At 40.2% G+C, this 17561-nt stretch overlaps 1 protein-coding gene across 1 annotated transcript in view; it reads left to right on the plus strand.

The window, feature by feature from the left end:
• Positions 1-13011: 13011 nt before the first annotated feature.
• Positions 13012-17561, plus strand: part of NUP205 (nucleoporin 205) — a 45079-nt gene continuing 40529 nt past the window's right edge. Inside the window, exons 1-3 of the mRNA XM_058023209.1 lie at positions 13012-13088; positions 16074-16216; positions 17248-17419. Of these exons, the coding sequence (XP_057879192.1) occupies positions 13061-13088; positions 16074-16216; positions 17248-17419 (343 nt within the window). The 5' untranslated portion in view covers positions 13012-13060. The remainder of the gene's footprint in view (positions 13089-16073; positions 16217-17247; positions 17420-17561) is intronic.

Below are 17561 nucleotides of genomic sequence, written 5' to 3' on the forward strand. Positions count from 1 at the left end.
TTTTTTGCATATGCACTGTCATGCATTGATTCACACCCTGTACTGGGAAATTGTTTTCCTGGGCAATGATCCACAGTCACTGTCTTGAGGAACAAACATAGGAACCTGCTAGGATTCTGCAGTTTGGTGTGAAGCCAGGCTATTTTCAGGACTCCTCCAGTGTTAAGCCACCACCATTTCAAATGGCTGCCAAGCTGCTTGGAGGAAACGATGGAGGGTATGGAGAATGGACTAGAGAAAGACATGATGGTGGGGTGGTGTACTGGCAGGAAAGGAGGAGGTGGAGATTGAGTCATTCCATGCCTGGTTGGGATAGAGAGTAATCATGCTGGGACTTTAGGATGGTAAAGTTGCAAAGCATCTGTACAGATTGCAGTCTGATTATTTAGCAGCAAAGAAACAATACAGCAGCACCTCTACATGTGGACTTTCTGCTCACTGGGATTGATAATGGTCTACCAGTATGTGCTAGAAATATTTATCACATGTATATTTCACTGTGTTGGTCCTGAGGAAATACTTCCTGTTTTATGAAGTTTATGACCCCAAGCTCTACTGGCAGCAGTGGCTGAACATGCCTATATTTCAGGCTGAAAATTCAGGCTGAAAAAAAATTCTTTTTCTCAAGCTTCTGCAAAGCCTTATGAATCACTACAGAAAGTTCTATGTTATAGAATTATATACAATGGTTAATAACAGGTTTTTTGGAAATTCAGCCTTATTTACTGAGACAGAAATAAGAATTGCTCTGCAGACTGCAATGGATGTTATTGATGTGTCCACTCCTTTCCTCACTCTTGGAGGTCTAAATATCTTTCTGCTTCTCTGACTAATGATGCCTTTTACTTGGCAAATGCACTGGAGAAAGGAACTGCATGACTGTTCTGACTAACTGTAAAATAATAATAAAGGGCTTAGTTGGGAAATTAAGGGCAGGTGGAGGAGCCTTACAAACACTCTGATCAATATTTGCTGCAAGTGGCAGATGTTCACTTGGAAGTCCATGAGAGGGGAAGGAGATCTCTATGCTGCTCAGGAAAACAAGGTGACTGAATTGTCCTGCTCTTAAATGAGAGAATAGAGTGGTGAAAAATTAATATATTATAAAGATAAGGAGAGAGATGTATCTTTGTTATGTTTTTGAATTATTAGGGGAAATTGAGAACCTCAATGGGATGCTACAACCAATTTTTTTCATTGCAACCTTATTTATTCAGCATAACTCTGGCATAGCACACCTTATCTGCTAAGTGCACCTATCTTTGCAGAAAGCAGAAATCATTCCTGTTTTCTGAAAGGGTGTAGTGGGGATCTCCAAGAAGCTCCCACTATTTGTTAACCACAGAGTGCACCTGAAGTAGTGGCATAACATCCTAATATTCTTCAGAGGACTGGGGGTTTTTTACAATTTACAGCAAATCTTCCTGCGTTTTTTTTTCCCTTATCCCAAACTCCTCTGAATCTAGACATTCATGTCCAAGTTAACACAAGTTGTCATAAACATCCTTCCAGCTCTTTTTTTGCTTTCTGGTTCCTGTGCTGAAATCCATTCATAGAATCCTTGAACTTCTCTTTCCTATCCTCTTCCTTTTTGAAGTATTTTTTATTCATTAAGCAACCTGTAAGGCTAAAGTTCCTCATCATAATGGGGCCTTTGTTGTGAGAGATAAATTGCAATTATTTGTTATTTCTGCACTGAACTCAGTGCCAATGATCATAAGTTTCATTTTTTAATCAATTTTGCAATGTCATTCCCATCTGTTTTTCCAGTTTGGGCTTCCCTAGGAAGTGGTTGTTCTCAGCAAACCTCATAGTGTGTAAAAAATAAGAAGCCTTTCTCTCTCTGCATCTCTTTTCTGTAGAAATACTGTGCTCCTCTTGGAATGGGAAGGCGAGAAGAAGATGCTGGGCTAAAGAGAGAGATAGTTTCCTGTTATTGAATAGTAACAGGGCTTGAGTTTGCAGTTTTATGTGCACCTCTGTAGCAATGTTACCTTGAATATGTTTCCAAGAGCTGAGAAAAAGTCTTAGATCAAAAGGCAATGGATAAATCAGAAGAATGTGCATCATTGCATAGAAGGGTACTGAAGTATATTCAACTGCAGAAGTGAGAGAGACCATACACATGAGATACCAAGAGGGCTGCACTGCTTTGCTCTGTGCATAAAAATGGAGCACAGTCTTTGCCCTAAGATCTCCTGCAACACATGCAGGTCAGCATCATGTGCACCAGAAGGGAACAGACTGTAAAGCAATTAGCCTGAATTCAAGAATTTTATATTGCTGAAGGTTTGATTACAAGTGTTTTATAATCTCAGCATTTTGAAATGTTTAATTTTGGTAATTCATCTTATAAAATGTGAAAGGAAGCTAAAGAATGCTGAACAAATTATAAGCCAAAGTGCATTTGCTATTGCTTATTTTTTCTGCATTTGATGTTGCAATAAATATGCCTGCCCTGCAATCTGTATTCCTTTTAACTCATGGGATGCTGCCCATGAGAGTTTTTTGAGTGGCAGGAAGAGCAGCAGTGAGCCCAGATGTGTAGCAAGCAGCACAAGGCAGGAACACAAGACTGGGACCTTGTTTGTGGAGCACCATGGTGGCCACAGCAGAGAGGGTGGCTCTAGACAGATGGAAACAGGCTCATGGTTCATACAGCTCATTGTCCCCTGCCAGTGATGGCATCTGGATACCACCTGGCTTAGAGCTCAGTTGCAGAGCTGTGACATAATACAGGACGTGACAGGAATGCTTCCCTCAGCAGCATTTTCAGGCTAACCACCTTTCTGGATTACAAACAGCTTTTTTGTAACCTCAGTCTTTGTATTTCAGTTCAGTGGTTTGAAAACAATATTAGGCCTACTACTCCATGTTTGAAGTGACATCATTTGATGGCTGTGGTAAGTCACCTGGGTCTGTTACAATAGAGAGGTTCAACAGTTGAGTTCCCATGAATAAATCTTTCACAGCTTATCCTATTCTGGCCCATTAGAAGTCCTGGAGGTCCTGTTCACACCCCTTCAGTTCTTGTAGAAAAGCCAGCGTTACTTTGCTTTATGGCAGAACTGGTCCATTTCTCAGCAATGTCCCTCTTGCATTCAGTTTGACCAACCGTCACAAATAGTAATATTTGAGGCAGTGCCATAAAGTTTGGGCTGGATGTGCTGATACACATAACCCATGAGACAATATCAGGGAAGGAAAGAGGTGGTACTCAAAAAAAAGTGTGCATCTGGAGGAACACATGTATACTGGAATTGCAATGGAAGCCATCAGCATTCAGCAGGAGTGATTAGTATACTTGATCCAGATGATCTTGGAACACAAGACAGCACTCAGGGGCCAGACACCAAAGAAACCTTATCACATTATACAATGAGGGAAAATTATTAAAAATGGGCAGAATTCTCTCATAAACTAGATGCAGCTCATAGCTGAGGGCTAGTGAGCCTGGGTTTCATTCATGCAAAAAAAAGAAAGTCCAGCCACTTTAAAACAATTGTTACAAATATGCTCAAGCCAACTCATCTGAAATATTTGAAATAACATGCCTGTGTAGACAGGACTTCATTATGTTACATATTATTGTTTTCAGGGAGTCATCACCTGCTCTTTAAAGCAAAACATACATTACAAGACAGAATGATTGCTCATTATTGTCATATTCCTTAATTGCCTTCTATATTAGTGCATTCAAAGGAATGTATTTTTCCTCTTCTGCCCTTCTCTGCCTTCATCCAACAGCACTCAGCATTTTCCACAGAGCTCAAAATTGCTCACATTCTTATAAAAATGCCTCAGCCATATGGGATTTGCTGAGATGAAATAAAACGTGCATGACTTGAGAAAATGCAATACTTTCTCCTGCATATTGATTGCATGGCTGCTGTATAAACAGGAACTGTCCATTACAAGAACTTCCAGTGACTTTTTCTTGTGTTGGAGCTCATGTTCTGCCTAAGCCAGGTGTGACAGGAGCTCACCTGTCAGCAAGGTATGACGTTGCATTAAAGGGTTGGCATGAACTTTGACGCTTGTAAATATATTGTACCAGCCAAGCTCCAGCTACAACCTTGCAATTTTCCAGACAGATATATTTCCTTCTGCCGAAAGGAATGTGACCTACTGCAGCTAATTTTATGCTATATAAATAATGCTGATAGAGAGACAAGCCTGAGATTAGATAGGTTAGATTGGCAAAGTAATAGATGAAGTAGTAAAGTCAAAGCATTTATTAATCAGAAATACGAATATGTTCCTTAAGGAGCTGCAGGAAACCAGCTGTAATGAGGACAAATGAGAGATCCAAGAATAATTAGATCAGTTTTGCATAGAGGCAGCACTGTGAGACTTTTTATGACAGATATTTGCTTGTTGTACAGAGAAATTTGGTTCTTATATTCTGATAGAGAACATTTCCTCTTAGCCTGTGCTTGACACGCCGACAGAGGGAAGGTTGTGCTGTGTGCCTTGTGCTGCTCTGCCCTCTTTCCCTTCTGCTCCATCTTTCCCCCGGACTCTGCACCATGACAGGACCAGGCCAAGAGCCACTAGGGGTCAGGAACATACCCGGGGGAAACAGCGACCAAGCTGGTATCCTGACCATATTTTATAGATTAACCAAGACACCTAAAGCATGAAAATATACTTTTCTGGTTTAATACACATTTTTTTATTCTTCCATATGAATTTTAAAATTGTACTATGTTTTCCTTGGCAACATTTTAAAATCATTGGTACATCAGTGTATGAATATGAGAATTCCTGCTAACAGGCCAGACATGGAATTAAAGTCCTGGGTAGACCCAGTTTGTTTTACTCCTAATAATCCAGCATTTGTGGGGTTTTAAGGAATGATAAATGACCTCATCTTAAATAGGTTATATTAAACTGTAGCCAGTCAACTCTGGTAGGTGCCATGGTTTTCTAAAGCAAATAAATCAGGTACTGATTTTTATTTTAACCTACTTTCACATTTTCATTTTTTTCCTCCTGTTTACTTTCTTTACGTTGCTACCGTACTTGGGAAAATTATTTTTTGCGTGGAAAAATTCTGAAGCATGGAAAGCTTCAGAACAGATGTGCCCTAGACATTTTCACTGATAGTGTATTGTGTCATGCATGCCTGAAGTGTTTATAATTTGTTTTATGCAAACCTTTATTCTGGGCCTTGAAATATACAGTGCAGTTGTCAGATTGTCATGGGAAGAAGGTAGGATATGCTCAGTGTTTTGTGTGGCTTTAGTCCATGCCTAGCAGTATTTCTCCTGACTAGTACACAAACCAATGTAATGTCTAAAAGCCACAGAATCTGAAACTTTTAGGTGTTTATATTTGCATGGGATCCCATGAAAGAATCCTGATTTCCAAAACAACTGAGCATTTGCAACTTCTCCTAAGGTCAATGAAGACTCATCTCTGAAACACAGTTCCATTCTGCAAGTTTCCACACAGGAATTCTGTGTTGAATGTTAGACCTACCCTGTGGAAAACATTATGTACAATATTACAAGCATTAAGATTAGGTGGGTAGCCAGCTGCTTCCCATTTGTATAAAAAGACTTGGCCAAAGTCAGGGACAAGAGAGAAGTGAGTTCTGGTTGCTTGCTTCTTCACTCCTCTTTGCAGACAGGAACCTAGACATTGGACTTCCTGCCCTCTGTGTAATATATACCTTTCCTCATTCTTCTGAGCAGTATATACTTTGACTCATCTCAGGCCTACTTCAAAGACACATAAATCAGAGGGAGCACTCTCAGACCTTTCCTACTGGAGTGAAGTCATACATTCTCACCTCAGGACAGGTAAACAGTGAGTTATCTCAGCTGAGCTCTTACTCAAGACAAGGGAGTTAATTTTTCATCTTCAAGATCTCATTAAAATCCAAGATTATTTAAATTTAATAATTTAAGTGAAAATGCCACTATGGATATTTTTTAAAAATAGTTTAAAAAATCAGGTATCTATTTTTTGAGGTATGTCTACTTTGATGCACAGAAAAGCACTCAGATCTCAAAACATGCAAACTGCTGAAAGAGTAATGGTTCTGCTGTACTCCTGTAAAAGGAAGGACCAGGTGGCCTAGTCGAGTTTTATTGGGCATTGCTTTGTAATTGTTGACATGACTGAACCATCAAAGCTGTAAAAGGTGCTTGTCTAATATTCTGAGCAGTGTACTTCCTTAAGAAAACTTAGCACTGATACAGCATTCACCTTTAATTGATACTTTTCCTCTCAGATAACTGTGGAATAAGATGATGGATAGAGTCAAATTAGTTTTTCATGGCTCATCTTTATCTTATATAGAGTTTTAAAGTTTAGAGCACGGGTATATCCTCGTTACAGGAGGTCTACATGTCTCAGTCTGCAGAGGGCTGACAACTGCCATGGAGCAGACTGACAGCACAATTATCTGAAAGGTGTGCCCTGTTGAGAAAAGGCTGAGCTTCAGCAGTTTGGTCATGTCACAGCATGTGACAAAATGTTACCAAAGAAGTGATTACTCCTGTCCTACCACAGCAGTCCTTGTGTCAATTGGCTCTAGGCATGGCAGCCATGCTTAAATTGAAGAACTTCTTACTAAGCTATGTAAGCCATGATTGGATGAGAACCTGTAGGATATGGGCAGAGAAGCACGGTGAGAACAACACACGCTGCCCTGGGTGATACTAGAGCTGAGTGTGCACTTACTGTACTGCATTGTATTCTTCCCCTTGATTTTAAATACCAGCAGACAATAGCTATCCCTTAATGCTGTCCAAGTTTGTGATTGCACAGTATTTAAAGAGGAGGTAAGTTTCTTAGAGACAGGGATTCCTAGAAATGAAGTAGGCTGTTAAATCTAGAGGGATACTAGCTCCACAAAAAGCTAGCTCCTTGTCTTGTGTTATGTGTGAAAGTTCTTGGAGCTGGATCATTATTTCGTGGAGCCATGAATAGAGAGAAAAGCCACAACTTTCAAACAAGAAATCAGTTTATTGAGAGCACTGGGGCTATATGATTCACTGATTTATCTGAGTAGGTAAACAAACCAGAAAGTATTGAAAGAATGGCTGTGATCAATGAAAATGAAAACATGCTTTTGTTCTTGCTCAGATCAGAAAAAAAATCCACTCTGAATACAGAGGTTTGCCTAGGTTTGGAATATCTGTAAAGGAAAAAAGTTACAGCTGGTCATGTTGACAGAGCTGGTAGTTCACTTTCACACATGGCTCAGGCATTCAAGAAGTCTCCAAAGTAGTTAACACAGAAGTTTGGGGCTTTTTTTGTGAAAATAAAGTGAATTAATATTTGAGTCAAACACATGCTGATGTGTTTGTCAAAAAGACTTGATCACTGAGACAAATCACAAGAGAAATATTCTTCACCTGGTGGTCAGATTAGCCTTTTGAATGGTGGGATTTTCTCTGCCCCATTCCCTGGCAGGTTCCAGTTGCATATCTGGTGGAGGTTTAATTGTTTTCACAAAGTTAAGTGTCACTAACAAGAGACTGAGAGCATAGAATGCCAAAGACCCCTCCAACATTTGTGGGAAGTAGCAGTTGCATATTAAGCTGGAAGGGAAGAATTTAGCAAGCCTCTCACAACCTGAACAAGTAATCTGAAACCCTCCAGTGAAAGGGAGGAATCAATCTTCCCTATAATGCTCTTCAGATCTCACCTCAAAACTGACACTAGACTTTCTGAGAAGTCCTGGGAAAACATACTTTGAAACACATTTATCATCAGCTAATATGAAACAATGTCAAACTAAGACACACAAAAGGCATAATCAAATCCTCATTAAAACTATGGCCACCTAATTTTTAGGGGTTTCTCATAGCTTAGTGTCCTTGTGTAGTTATAGTCTAAATATACCTGCAAGCAAACCTTTCCCACAGTGTTTCAGAATGAGTCAGTACCTCAAGCTTCTCCTGGGCTGGACCTCACCATAACTACTTGTTTCTGCAGACAAACTGCTCATTAAAGAGGACTCAGAGTGATGCATAAGAAAAACAAAATTACATTGTTACTAGGCAGATGCCCAGGAATGCAGCTGAGTGATGCAAATACAGCAGAAGACTTTAACAGACAGGTGACTTCCACTGAAATATTTTGACATCAGAATCGATTAATACAATTTCTTGTTCCAGAAATTGAATTTGTTCAGTCCATGTTATTTAAATTCTTGCTCCTGAACATAATTCTTCCTGATTCTCAGCAAACTTACATGAAACAAAAAAATGGACCAGAACAGAAAGCAAATCCTTTCTTACACTATCTATTTACACTGGGTTTTTTTCCAATAAGTTATCTCAGACCATCAAGACAGGGAAAGTATTTCAGTAACAAATTGTCAGAAGTGCACAAACTATATTTTGCATACATCTTTTGGGTACAGGATGCTTCTTGTCTTCTGCCCAGAGAACTCCAAAGAAGTGGACAGTCCTGGGAAGATAATTAACAAAATGGTAGCATAATTTGTGAAGCAATTTTACATTGCAGTAGAGATTGCAAGGTAGCCTTTTCCTGAGGCTCATTGGTTCCTATATCAATTTCACTCAGTTTGTAAGTATAAAGTAATGATTTATATCAATTTAGTTTAAATTGACTCCCTCTCCCATTTCTTACATTATATCTAGTTACAGAAACCCTCTGCTTTACATTAATAGCACAGAGATTTTTGTGCAGTTTAACACATCTTCAGTGTTGCCCAAGTGAACTCATTATACTGTCATAGCTTTGCACTTATTCCAACCCACCTGTTCTTGGATGGGAACCCAAAATAATGAAATAAGTAAATCAGCTGCAGAATATTTACAAAATGCTTTAGAAAGTGCTCAGAGTGAATTACAGGATAAAGCCTGAATTTGCAAAACCAACAACTTGCAAAAACACCAGCCATCCTTAAATTTGATATGTACATCCCTGAACAGAAGGAATATCAATAAAGCAGTTGATGTGCCAAGACTTCTATTTACTATATCAAATATCTTCACTTTGCTTATGCTTTGTTTTTCCAGCATTTCCTTGGCTGTAGGTTTCTGCACCTCTTGTTGTCAATTACTGGCAGCTACATCATTACACTAATCAGATCACCTTCTGGGCTAATAACTGCCTCATTGCCCTCAGTAGCTGAATGGGGAAATTATTACAGAAAGACTATTCTTCATTCCAGAATAGAGAAGAAACAGAAACAAAACAGATAGCTTTAAGGGCCCCAAAGCAGGAATTAGGAAAAAAAATAACTCACAATACATGACAGAGCCAAGAACAGTATTTTCACTCTACCTCTGAAGCCTGAACAAGGCTCATACAGACCCCACTGACAAGCAGGATATTGCTTATCAAGGCATTCATTTCTGGTCAGATCCTATAGTCACTAATTGTCCTCACCTACACAGGGAGGGCAGCACTTGCTGTTTGTCTCCCCCTGCTCCCTGACCCCAAGGAAGGTGTTCATGTAACTTTGAGAATTTTAGCTCATTGTTGCTTTTGGCTAGATAAACCACTTACACGAGCTAGCAACAACCTGACACAGTTTCTTTGATGAGCTTAGATACCTGGTGGTGACACTAGAAATATCTAGGATAGAAGACAGAGAAATTACAAAATTATTTTGTTGAGAAATGCTGAAGGCAAAGATCTCAGACCTTTTTCTAAGATTTGATGCCAAGCAAACTATCTCCATATACAAAGCATGCTTTTTGCAGCAGACAGGATTATAACTAAGAAGTTTCTAGGAAATTTAGCCAGCACATAAGACAATTCAGGATTTTTTACTCTGCCAACTAACATAAAACAAAAATACATTATTTTTCCTCTATTCAGATGATGGGGCCAGGCTGAAGATCCATTCAATCAGCATTCCAGGCCTGCTGTGAGATGCTATACCCATTTTTACAGAACAGTAAGCTGAGATGCACAGAGTTAGTGTCAGTCAAAACAAGAGCTCCAGGAAGTCTTATTAGACTAACCAGTAGCCAGAAATGTTTCTGGCTTTTTGGGAAAGAGGCCTATTTCACAATGCAAGGACTGGTCTATTTATGTAGATGCAGTTCTACAAGGCAACTTTTTCAGTTTCAGCTGCAATGCTGAAAATAATTTTTTCATTTTTTTCCATCGTGTGATGGAGATGTGAAAGATGTGATCATAATGACACTAAAGATTAAAGGTTTGAAATTAAGTAGGGCCTCTTAGGCATTTGAACAATACTCTTTTTTTGGCTAATAATTATTCTTCCTTGTAATAATAATATGTAAAGAGAGTAAATTCTATCATCATCATTGTTATCTTGCTATCTTGATGTATGATTTGACTATGAACCACCAAATACAGTGCTATCAAAATTAAGAATGTTACACCTGTAGCACATCACAAACCACCTACAGGTTACAAAGAGTAGGTTCTCACTGTGCAGCTCATTTGAATTATTGCTAAGAGTTATTTCCACCTATAGAAGTTAATGTAGGTCTCTCACCACACAAGCAGAATTCACTACCCCAGAATTCGCAATTTGGAACCTCCTTTCCCTGGAATCCAGCGGAATTAATATCCATCCCAGGTATTTAGTGTCAGCCTACCTTTGATACTTCACAGATTTCTGTCTACTAATTAAGGATGAAAGACATTGGTGTCCCTTCTTGAACCCATCTGTGTTGCAGAACTTGCTGAGAGCTATTGTTAGGGAGAGGAGTGAGGTATTCTTTCCCTATATTGACTTGTCAAAAATAGACTACCAAACCAGCCAGTGATCCTGGGTAAACAATGGGAACCTAAATTAAAGGACAGCAAATAAAGCAAGGATAAGCAAGAATTACTATTCATGGACTTTCCTACTCATTAAAGCATGGATGGATGGATGCAGTTATGCGAATAAAAATATGTGCAGAATGTATGGTATGGTGCAGCTAGATGCCTCTCTTACTTCATCCATACTAGGAGCTGAACTGTCACAACTATTTTGCATTAAAATATCACATTGCTGACAGAGAAAGAATATAATAAATGCTGTGCAGCTGGAGCCAAATGTGGTATTTTTTCTTCTGCAGTTCAGCTGCCCAATGACCTACCCCTTGCTAGCCACTATTTCAGGCTGTCTTTTTTTTCTTGTTGCTATGTGACCCTAGGTCAATTGGCAAGGAGAGGAAAGAATTATTTGGAAATTTAAAATACTAAATCTGCAGTGGTTAGAAAGGATTTTTTCCTTCAACAGAGTTCAAAAAAAGTGGGTGCAATCTGGCTGTACCTGAATGCCAAAAGAAATATGACAGCTCTTAATACCTGGGAAAGGCTTTTATTTTTTTTTTAATCAATTATTTATTTCTCTCTCTACTTTAAAACTTCATGTTTCTTAAGGAAACACAGCTTAGGAAATCCCACTGTAAGCCAAATTTTTCAGTAACTTTTGAACCTATTGCAATTTTTGAGTCAATTTCAACTTAATCTGATCAAAGGCTAGAGGGCTCATAAACTTAGTGCAAATCAGGGAATGTATAAAGGAAAAAGATCAAAATTAGAATCGCTGTGGAAGGAAAGACTGAAGCAAAACCTCAAGCTATCCACTACATTTGCTGTGGCCAGGTGATCAGCACAGGCATCTCCAAGTTTGTCTGATACCTGCAGGACTATGGCTTCACAGGGAAGGATGCCCAGGAGAGGATACAGGAATGCCCCACCCAGGTACCAAGGCTGCTTTAGTTCAGCTGCTTGGGGAATAACTTCACTTATTTCTTGGAATGAAATGAATAATTCACTGTCATTCTCATCATTATACGTCTGTTCTGTTCATGGCTATGACCAGGGTAAGGTAAATCTCAAAGAAATATGGGATCTTTGACTAAATCAACAAATTAGGCCAAATTATTGAGAACACATTCATCTACTGAACTCTGAGAATTCCCCTCTTTTCTAAAATATTCATTTCTCTCTCCTCTTCTAACTAAGTGAAACAGTTTCTCTGTTTTCTGTCTCCTTTTTCTTGCAGCTGCCTTGCCAATTCAGTCTCACCCCAGGAGCTCTGCTCTCTCTCTACTACCCCTCTGCCATCCCATTACAGGGGAGATCTACAGAAGCAAAGATAGTTATTTTGCCCATTTCCCATGGGTCTAGTTCATTGGACATAGTTTTGCAAACATGGAATAGTGGTTTAATAAAGTTCAAGAAGGGAAACAATTGGAATTGTAAATGAGTACTTTTAGTGGAATTTTTTACCCTAAAGGTAATACAGGAGGGAATTTCTGTAAGAATGCTGACTACTACTGGGGCAGAGAATGGTAAATTGACTTCAGACACAGACTACTTCTAAGATACTGATATTTGTTCCTCAGCTCCAGATGAATAAGTGTATAAACATGCTTTTTATTTTCTTTTCTTTGTGCCTGGTACTTTTTCATTTTCTTTTTTGCACATACGTTGAGTTTAAATGCAGCTTTCTTCACAGGATAACTCCTATCAGATCTGGTGGGGTTTTTGTGTTTTTTTTTTTTGGGGAGGGGTGTTTTTTTTTTTTTAATCCTCCCCTATACAATATTGTAAAGCTTCATTCATATGCAAAAATTATTCATTGTATCTATTTTTTAAAGACTTCAATCAGAAACCAGACAAGCTGGAATCATCCTGATGATATTTTTTTTTTTTCAATTAAAAAAATAAATTTAAATATTCTAGTGAATGTATCTCCCAGTGCAGTGTCTGAAGTCAGATATTTAGCCATATTCAGTGAAAAGGGCTTACAGGGCAGGGCTTGGAAGGAAAGACTCACTTGAGCGTGGCACGGAAAGGGAAAGGGAAAGAAGAACGGAACGGCACGGAGTCGCTGTGTTATTTACATCAGAGGAGGAGGGCGGGAGTGCAGGAGCTCGGCGCTCTCCCTTCCCGCAGCGAACACGAAGCGGGCTGGCACGCTGAACCTGCACTGACTACAGCTCCCAGCAGCCCGGGCGCGGGGCTGCCCCGCCGCGCCGGAGCCGCTGCCCCTGCCGGGCCCAGCCGCGCGGTGCCGCGGCAGCGAGGCGGGCCCAGGCACGCCCGGGCCTTCCTCGGGCGCCGGCGCCGGACGCGCCTCCCTCTGCCCAAGATGGCGGCTCCGTTGGCGGTAAATTCGGGTAAGAACAATCTGAGCGTGGGGCTGCGGCTTCTCCTCCGCCTCTCCCCGCGGCTATCCCGCTCCGCGGCCGCCGGCGGCCCTGCGCCTCTCCTCCGAGCCCGCGGAACCGGGGCGGCCGCACTGGGCAGGCCGGGCGTGGCGAAGCGGCGAGGCGAGGCCCGGCGGGCAGCGGGGAAGGGCTGCGGGGCGCCCGGCCAGTGTGGGCGCGGTGTGCGGGCAGGCGCTGGAGTGCGGCCGCCCGTGCGGCGGTGCCCGGGCTCGGGCCGCGCAGAGCTGCACGGGGACGGAGCTCCGCGGTCAGAGCTGCCGCCATGCCTGGCTGGACCTACTGGGGAGTCACGTCCGGCAGCCAAGGCCTCCTTGCTTACCGGGGACTGTGTAGCTCCGTGTGCATGTGGTTAGGCATCACTTCGGTATTACGCTCATCTCCTAGTGCTGTGTGGTGTAAGAGGCAAAAGGGAAATAGATCCAGAATCTTACCGTGCTTTCTGCATGTAGTGCCATTCAGTAGTTAGAGAAAACAAAGCCCCTATCCCTCTTTAGCCTTCTTTTTGTAAGACTGAACCAGGTCACTTTTTTCAGCCTCTCATTCATTCTGTTCTCTGGCTCGCTATTTCAGTGTCTAGCTCTGACGAGCCCAAAATTAGACAGTGTGGGAGTTAAGGACTCTGAGATGCCTAAATAATCACTTACTTGCATTTGCTGGCTACAGCTGTTAATAGAGCCTGGAGTCTTGTTATGAGCCTGTGCTGCTGACTGGTATTCAGCCTCCTGTCTGCCAGGACACTTGGGTGTTTGTCTGTAAGGCTGCTCTCCAGAAGCTCCCTTGGTTCCCAGCTAGGAGTGGTTCTGTGTTGGGTGCAAGATGTTGCATTTACTCTTGTTGAGCTTCGTTAGGTTAACAGAAGGAGAATGGAGACCCTCTGGAAAAGTTATAACTGCCATATAGGCCAAAAGGTCTGTAAATAAGGTTTTGAATGTCAATAGTGACAGTTAATAGTTATTATTAGTTCTAGCTAATAGAATTAAAACCTCCATTCTTGTGGTAGGCAGATTTTACTGAGAAGATTTTTGATCTCACTGAATGGGTTGCATCCCTGTAGCCTTACAGAAAAGCAGTAATAAAGCAAAGACTCTTCATAAACAGCTATGGCTTTGTTGAAGTGAAAATTGGAGTAGTTCAAATGAGACTATTTGATGAGTTACACAGCAAGAGAGTCTATAGCCTTATAATTTAAAAAAACCTAGAGGAATAAGGAGTTTTTTACAGGAATTTTGAGAAAAAATTAAAGCAGATGTGGTACTAGAACTAGTAAAAATTTTGCCTTAGGTTATAGTATATTGTTTGTGGGAACAGGCATATCACGTTTGGGTCTATCACTTGGCAAAATGTTCAGGCATATAAGCATCAACTGCCACTGTTGCCAAGAGAAGCAACTCAGCCTGTCTTTTCTTGCTGTCCCTGATGGGACAGTTAGCCTTTCTAAAATTAGTAATAATAGAACAGCTTAAGTGGGAAAAAGTCAACATGGTTGCTGAAGTCCCACCTCTTTCTATTCCTGGGGCCTGTTCCTTTTTCTGCAATAATTCATCTTTGTGCCATTGCAGAGCAAACTGGGTTGAAGATGCGATCCTGTTGAAAATCAACTCCTTTTTGGATTAGATTTTGCTTTGAGAATTTAGACCCTTAGTTTGTTCTAATTCCCTAGAGTACATGTGTTTGGGCTGATGCAAAGCAATGATGTGGTAGGGACAAGAGCAAACAAATGGGCCAGGGAAGTAATTGAACAGCTTTTGGCAGGCACTGTGGTTGGCTGCTGGTGTTTATTGGACTTGGTAATGTAGTTAGAGTGAAAAGACAATTTCAAGTGGAAATAAATCTGAACTCTGAAGTTGTGTGGGACAGCCAGTTACAGCTATGTGTGAAATTATGCATGCAGTAGTAGCTATTTCTAGGCAGGGGTAACATTGTAGGAGTTAAAACACTGATGCTCAGAAAAGGCAAATTTATATCTTTTTTACAGGTTGGCCTGACACAGCCATACTGGCACTGCTAAATTGTTGTCTCAGTCATTTGTAAATTCATGTGTAGCTACTCAGCATGAATGGCTTCACCATTTAAGTGTGTAGACTTCACCATTTAAGTATGGCAGTCTTTGATCTGACATTCTAGAGGTACTTTGAAGCTTAGGAGATTGGCATTTTGATTGTTGGGAGGGATATCAATTTTAGTTTGAGTAATCAAAGAGTTTGTGCTCTCTCAACAGAGAATGTTTTTCTCTGATTAGTGAGGCAGGATTTGACACCCCTTCCAGATGACTGGCTCAGTACACACCGGTTCATCTCTGACAGTGTAGGAACAATAAGGGTGATTTAAATAGCTTGCTTTTGCTTAACCTGCTTTTGGTTTGCCCAGCTTACTCACTTAAGTAGTAACCTTTGCAAATGGTTGAAACAATTTTTCTTTAGCCATCTGCTGTAATTCATTTGATGTGTTGTTTGGCTGATAGTGAAGGGAGTCCTTTTCTGGAGTGTTCTGTAGAAGTGGTAGAGTCATAGTTCTGAAGGGATTTAAAAGACATGTAGATGTGGCACTTGGGGACATGGTTTAGTGGTGCACTTGGCAGTGTCAGATAAATGCTTAAACTCAATGACCTTAAAGGTCTTTTCCAACCTAATACCTGTATTGTAAGTATTCTTGTAAGATGACTTTCAGCACCAGAATTTAGGTGTATACATAATCTTTTTTGGTTCTTTACTTCTTTGGATGCAATTAAGTTTTATATCAGACCATTGTTGTTTTTTTTGTTTGTTTTGTGCCTTAGGAAAGGAAAATATGTTTTTCTTGATGGGTGTAAGAGTATACTGACATGCCAAGAGTAACAGTAAACTAAAAAAGAGTCTACTTATTGAAAGCAATAGAGAAATATTTTGTTTTCTTCCTCTCTCTATTTTAAATACATTGTTTTATGTGTTCTTTTAGCTGCAAGCCTGTGGGGTCCATATAAGGACATATGGCAGACTGTAATGAATGCCATTTGGAAAAGGCAACCTGAAGCTGTTCATCGTCTCGATCAAGTTTTAAAGAAGCACAAATCTGACTTCATTTCTCTCTTCAGAAATCCGGTACTGGACTGATGCTCTCTTCTGGAATGAGCTGGAGAGTTGATGATTTCCTCTGTCTTATATTGTTGTCTTACATGCCATTTTAGACCCTGGCCATCCTTTTCATGTGACATTTTTGTAGTACATAACACAGATGTTTTATATCAGTCCTGTTCTGCCATAAGAATACTAATAGTATTAAGTGGGAAAAGAAATACATACATATTGTATTGTGTCATCTACAGGATAATTTTATCTATGATGATTTTTTTTCTCTCATTATTTGAGTGCTGTTTTGAAAGGAATACTAAAAGTATTTGATGATCCATCAGTCATGTGTTAACATTTTTTGTTACTCTTGTGTATCTGAACTAAAGCACAAAGTATTTTGTCTGGTTTTGCTCATATTTCAATCAGATTGACAAACAAAAAATAGGTGAACACATGACCTTAAAAAATACAGAATGTGTCTTGTTCAGAATGCCAGATAATGTGAAAAAACTCCCTGTTTCTTGGCTGGTGGATTGTAGGGTAGTAGCTAGAAATATATCGTCTTTCAGAGGTGCAGTTTCTCCAATAGGAGATGGCTTTTTTAAATTGAAAGGTCAGAAAATTTAACAGTCAGCTATAGAGTTTCACCAGTATATTTTAGCATCTCAGTTTAATGGAAAAAGAATGATGTAAAGAACAGTTGGGAGTAACGCAACAGTTCTGATCAACAACCCAGATGTCTTTCACTGAATTGATATAAACTCCTGTTGAGAATTTTATCAAAGTTTATTTTCAACCACTAATATTTTGAGTAAACTAAATGTCAGCACTGGTTGTATAAGATTAGTTTTTTACGTTCCCACAAAGAGACCACTGCTGTCCAAGCATGAAGCATTTTTAGGATGCCTTTACTGTCTCTGTTTAAAAACACTGCCTTTGTTTTTATGATGACAACTTAACCTGACAGAACTGTATTTGTGAGGAAGTGTTAATGAGTAAAGCTTTATTCAGTATTTGATCTTGCCATTTTGAATAACTTCCGATGCTTGTTTCTCTTGCAGCCAAAAAATGTTCAGCAGCATGAGAAAATTCAGAAAGCAAGCACAGAAGGAGTTGCTATCCAGGGTCAGCAGGGAACTAGGCTTTTGCCAGAGCAGCTCATCAGAGAAGCCTTTATCCTCAGTGACCTCTTTGATATTGGAGAGCTGGCAGCTGTTGAGCTCCTTCTAGCTGGTGAGAAGGGAAAATATTCAAGATCTGGAGAAATACAGATTAAATAGGGCTTTCTTATTGAAGTGTACATTTAAAGTGAAGGCATGATACAGTGAAGGCCTTAACTTCCTATCACAGAATGTTCTTAAAAAGAAATTCTCAC

Source organism: Melospiza georgiana, chromosome 4, assembly GCF_028018845.1.
Source record: "Melospiza georgiana isolate bMelGeo1 chromosome 4, bMelGeo1.pri, whole genome shotgun sequence".
Classification (NCBI taxonomy): domain Eukaryota; kingdom Metazoa; phylum Chordata; class Aves; order Passeriformes; family Passerellidae; genus Melospiza; species Melospiza georgiana.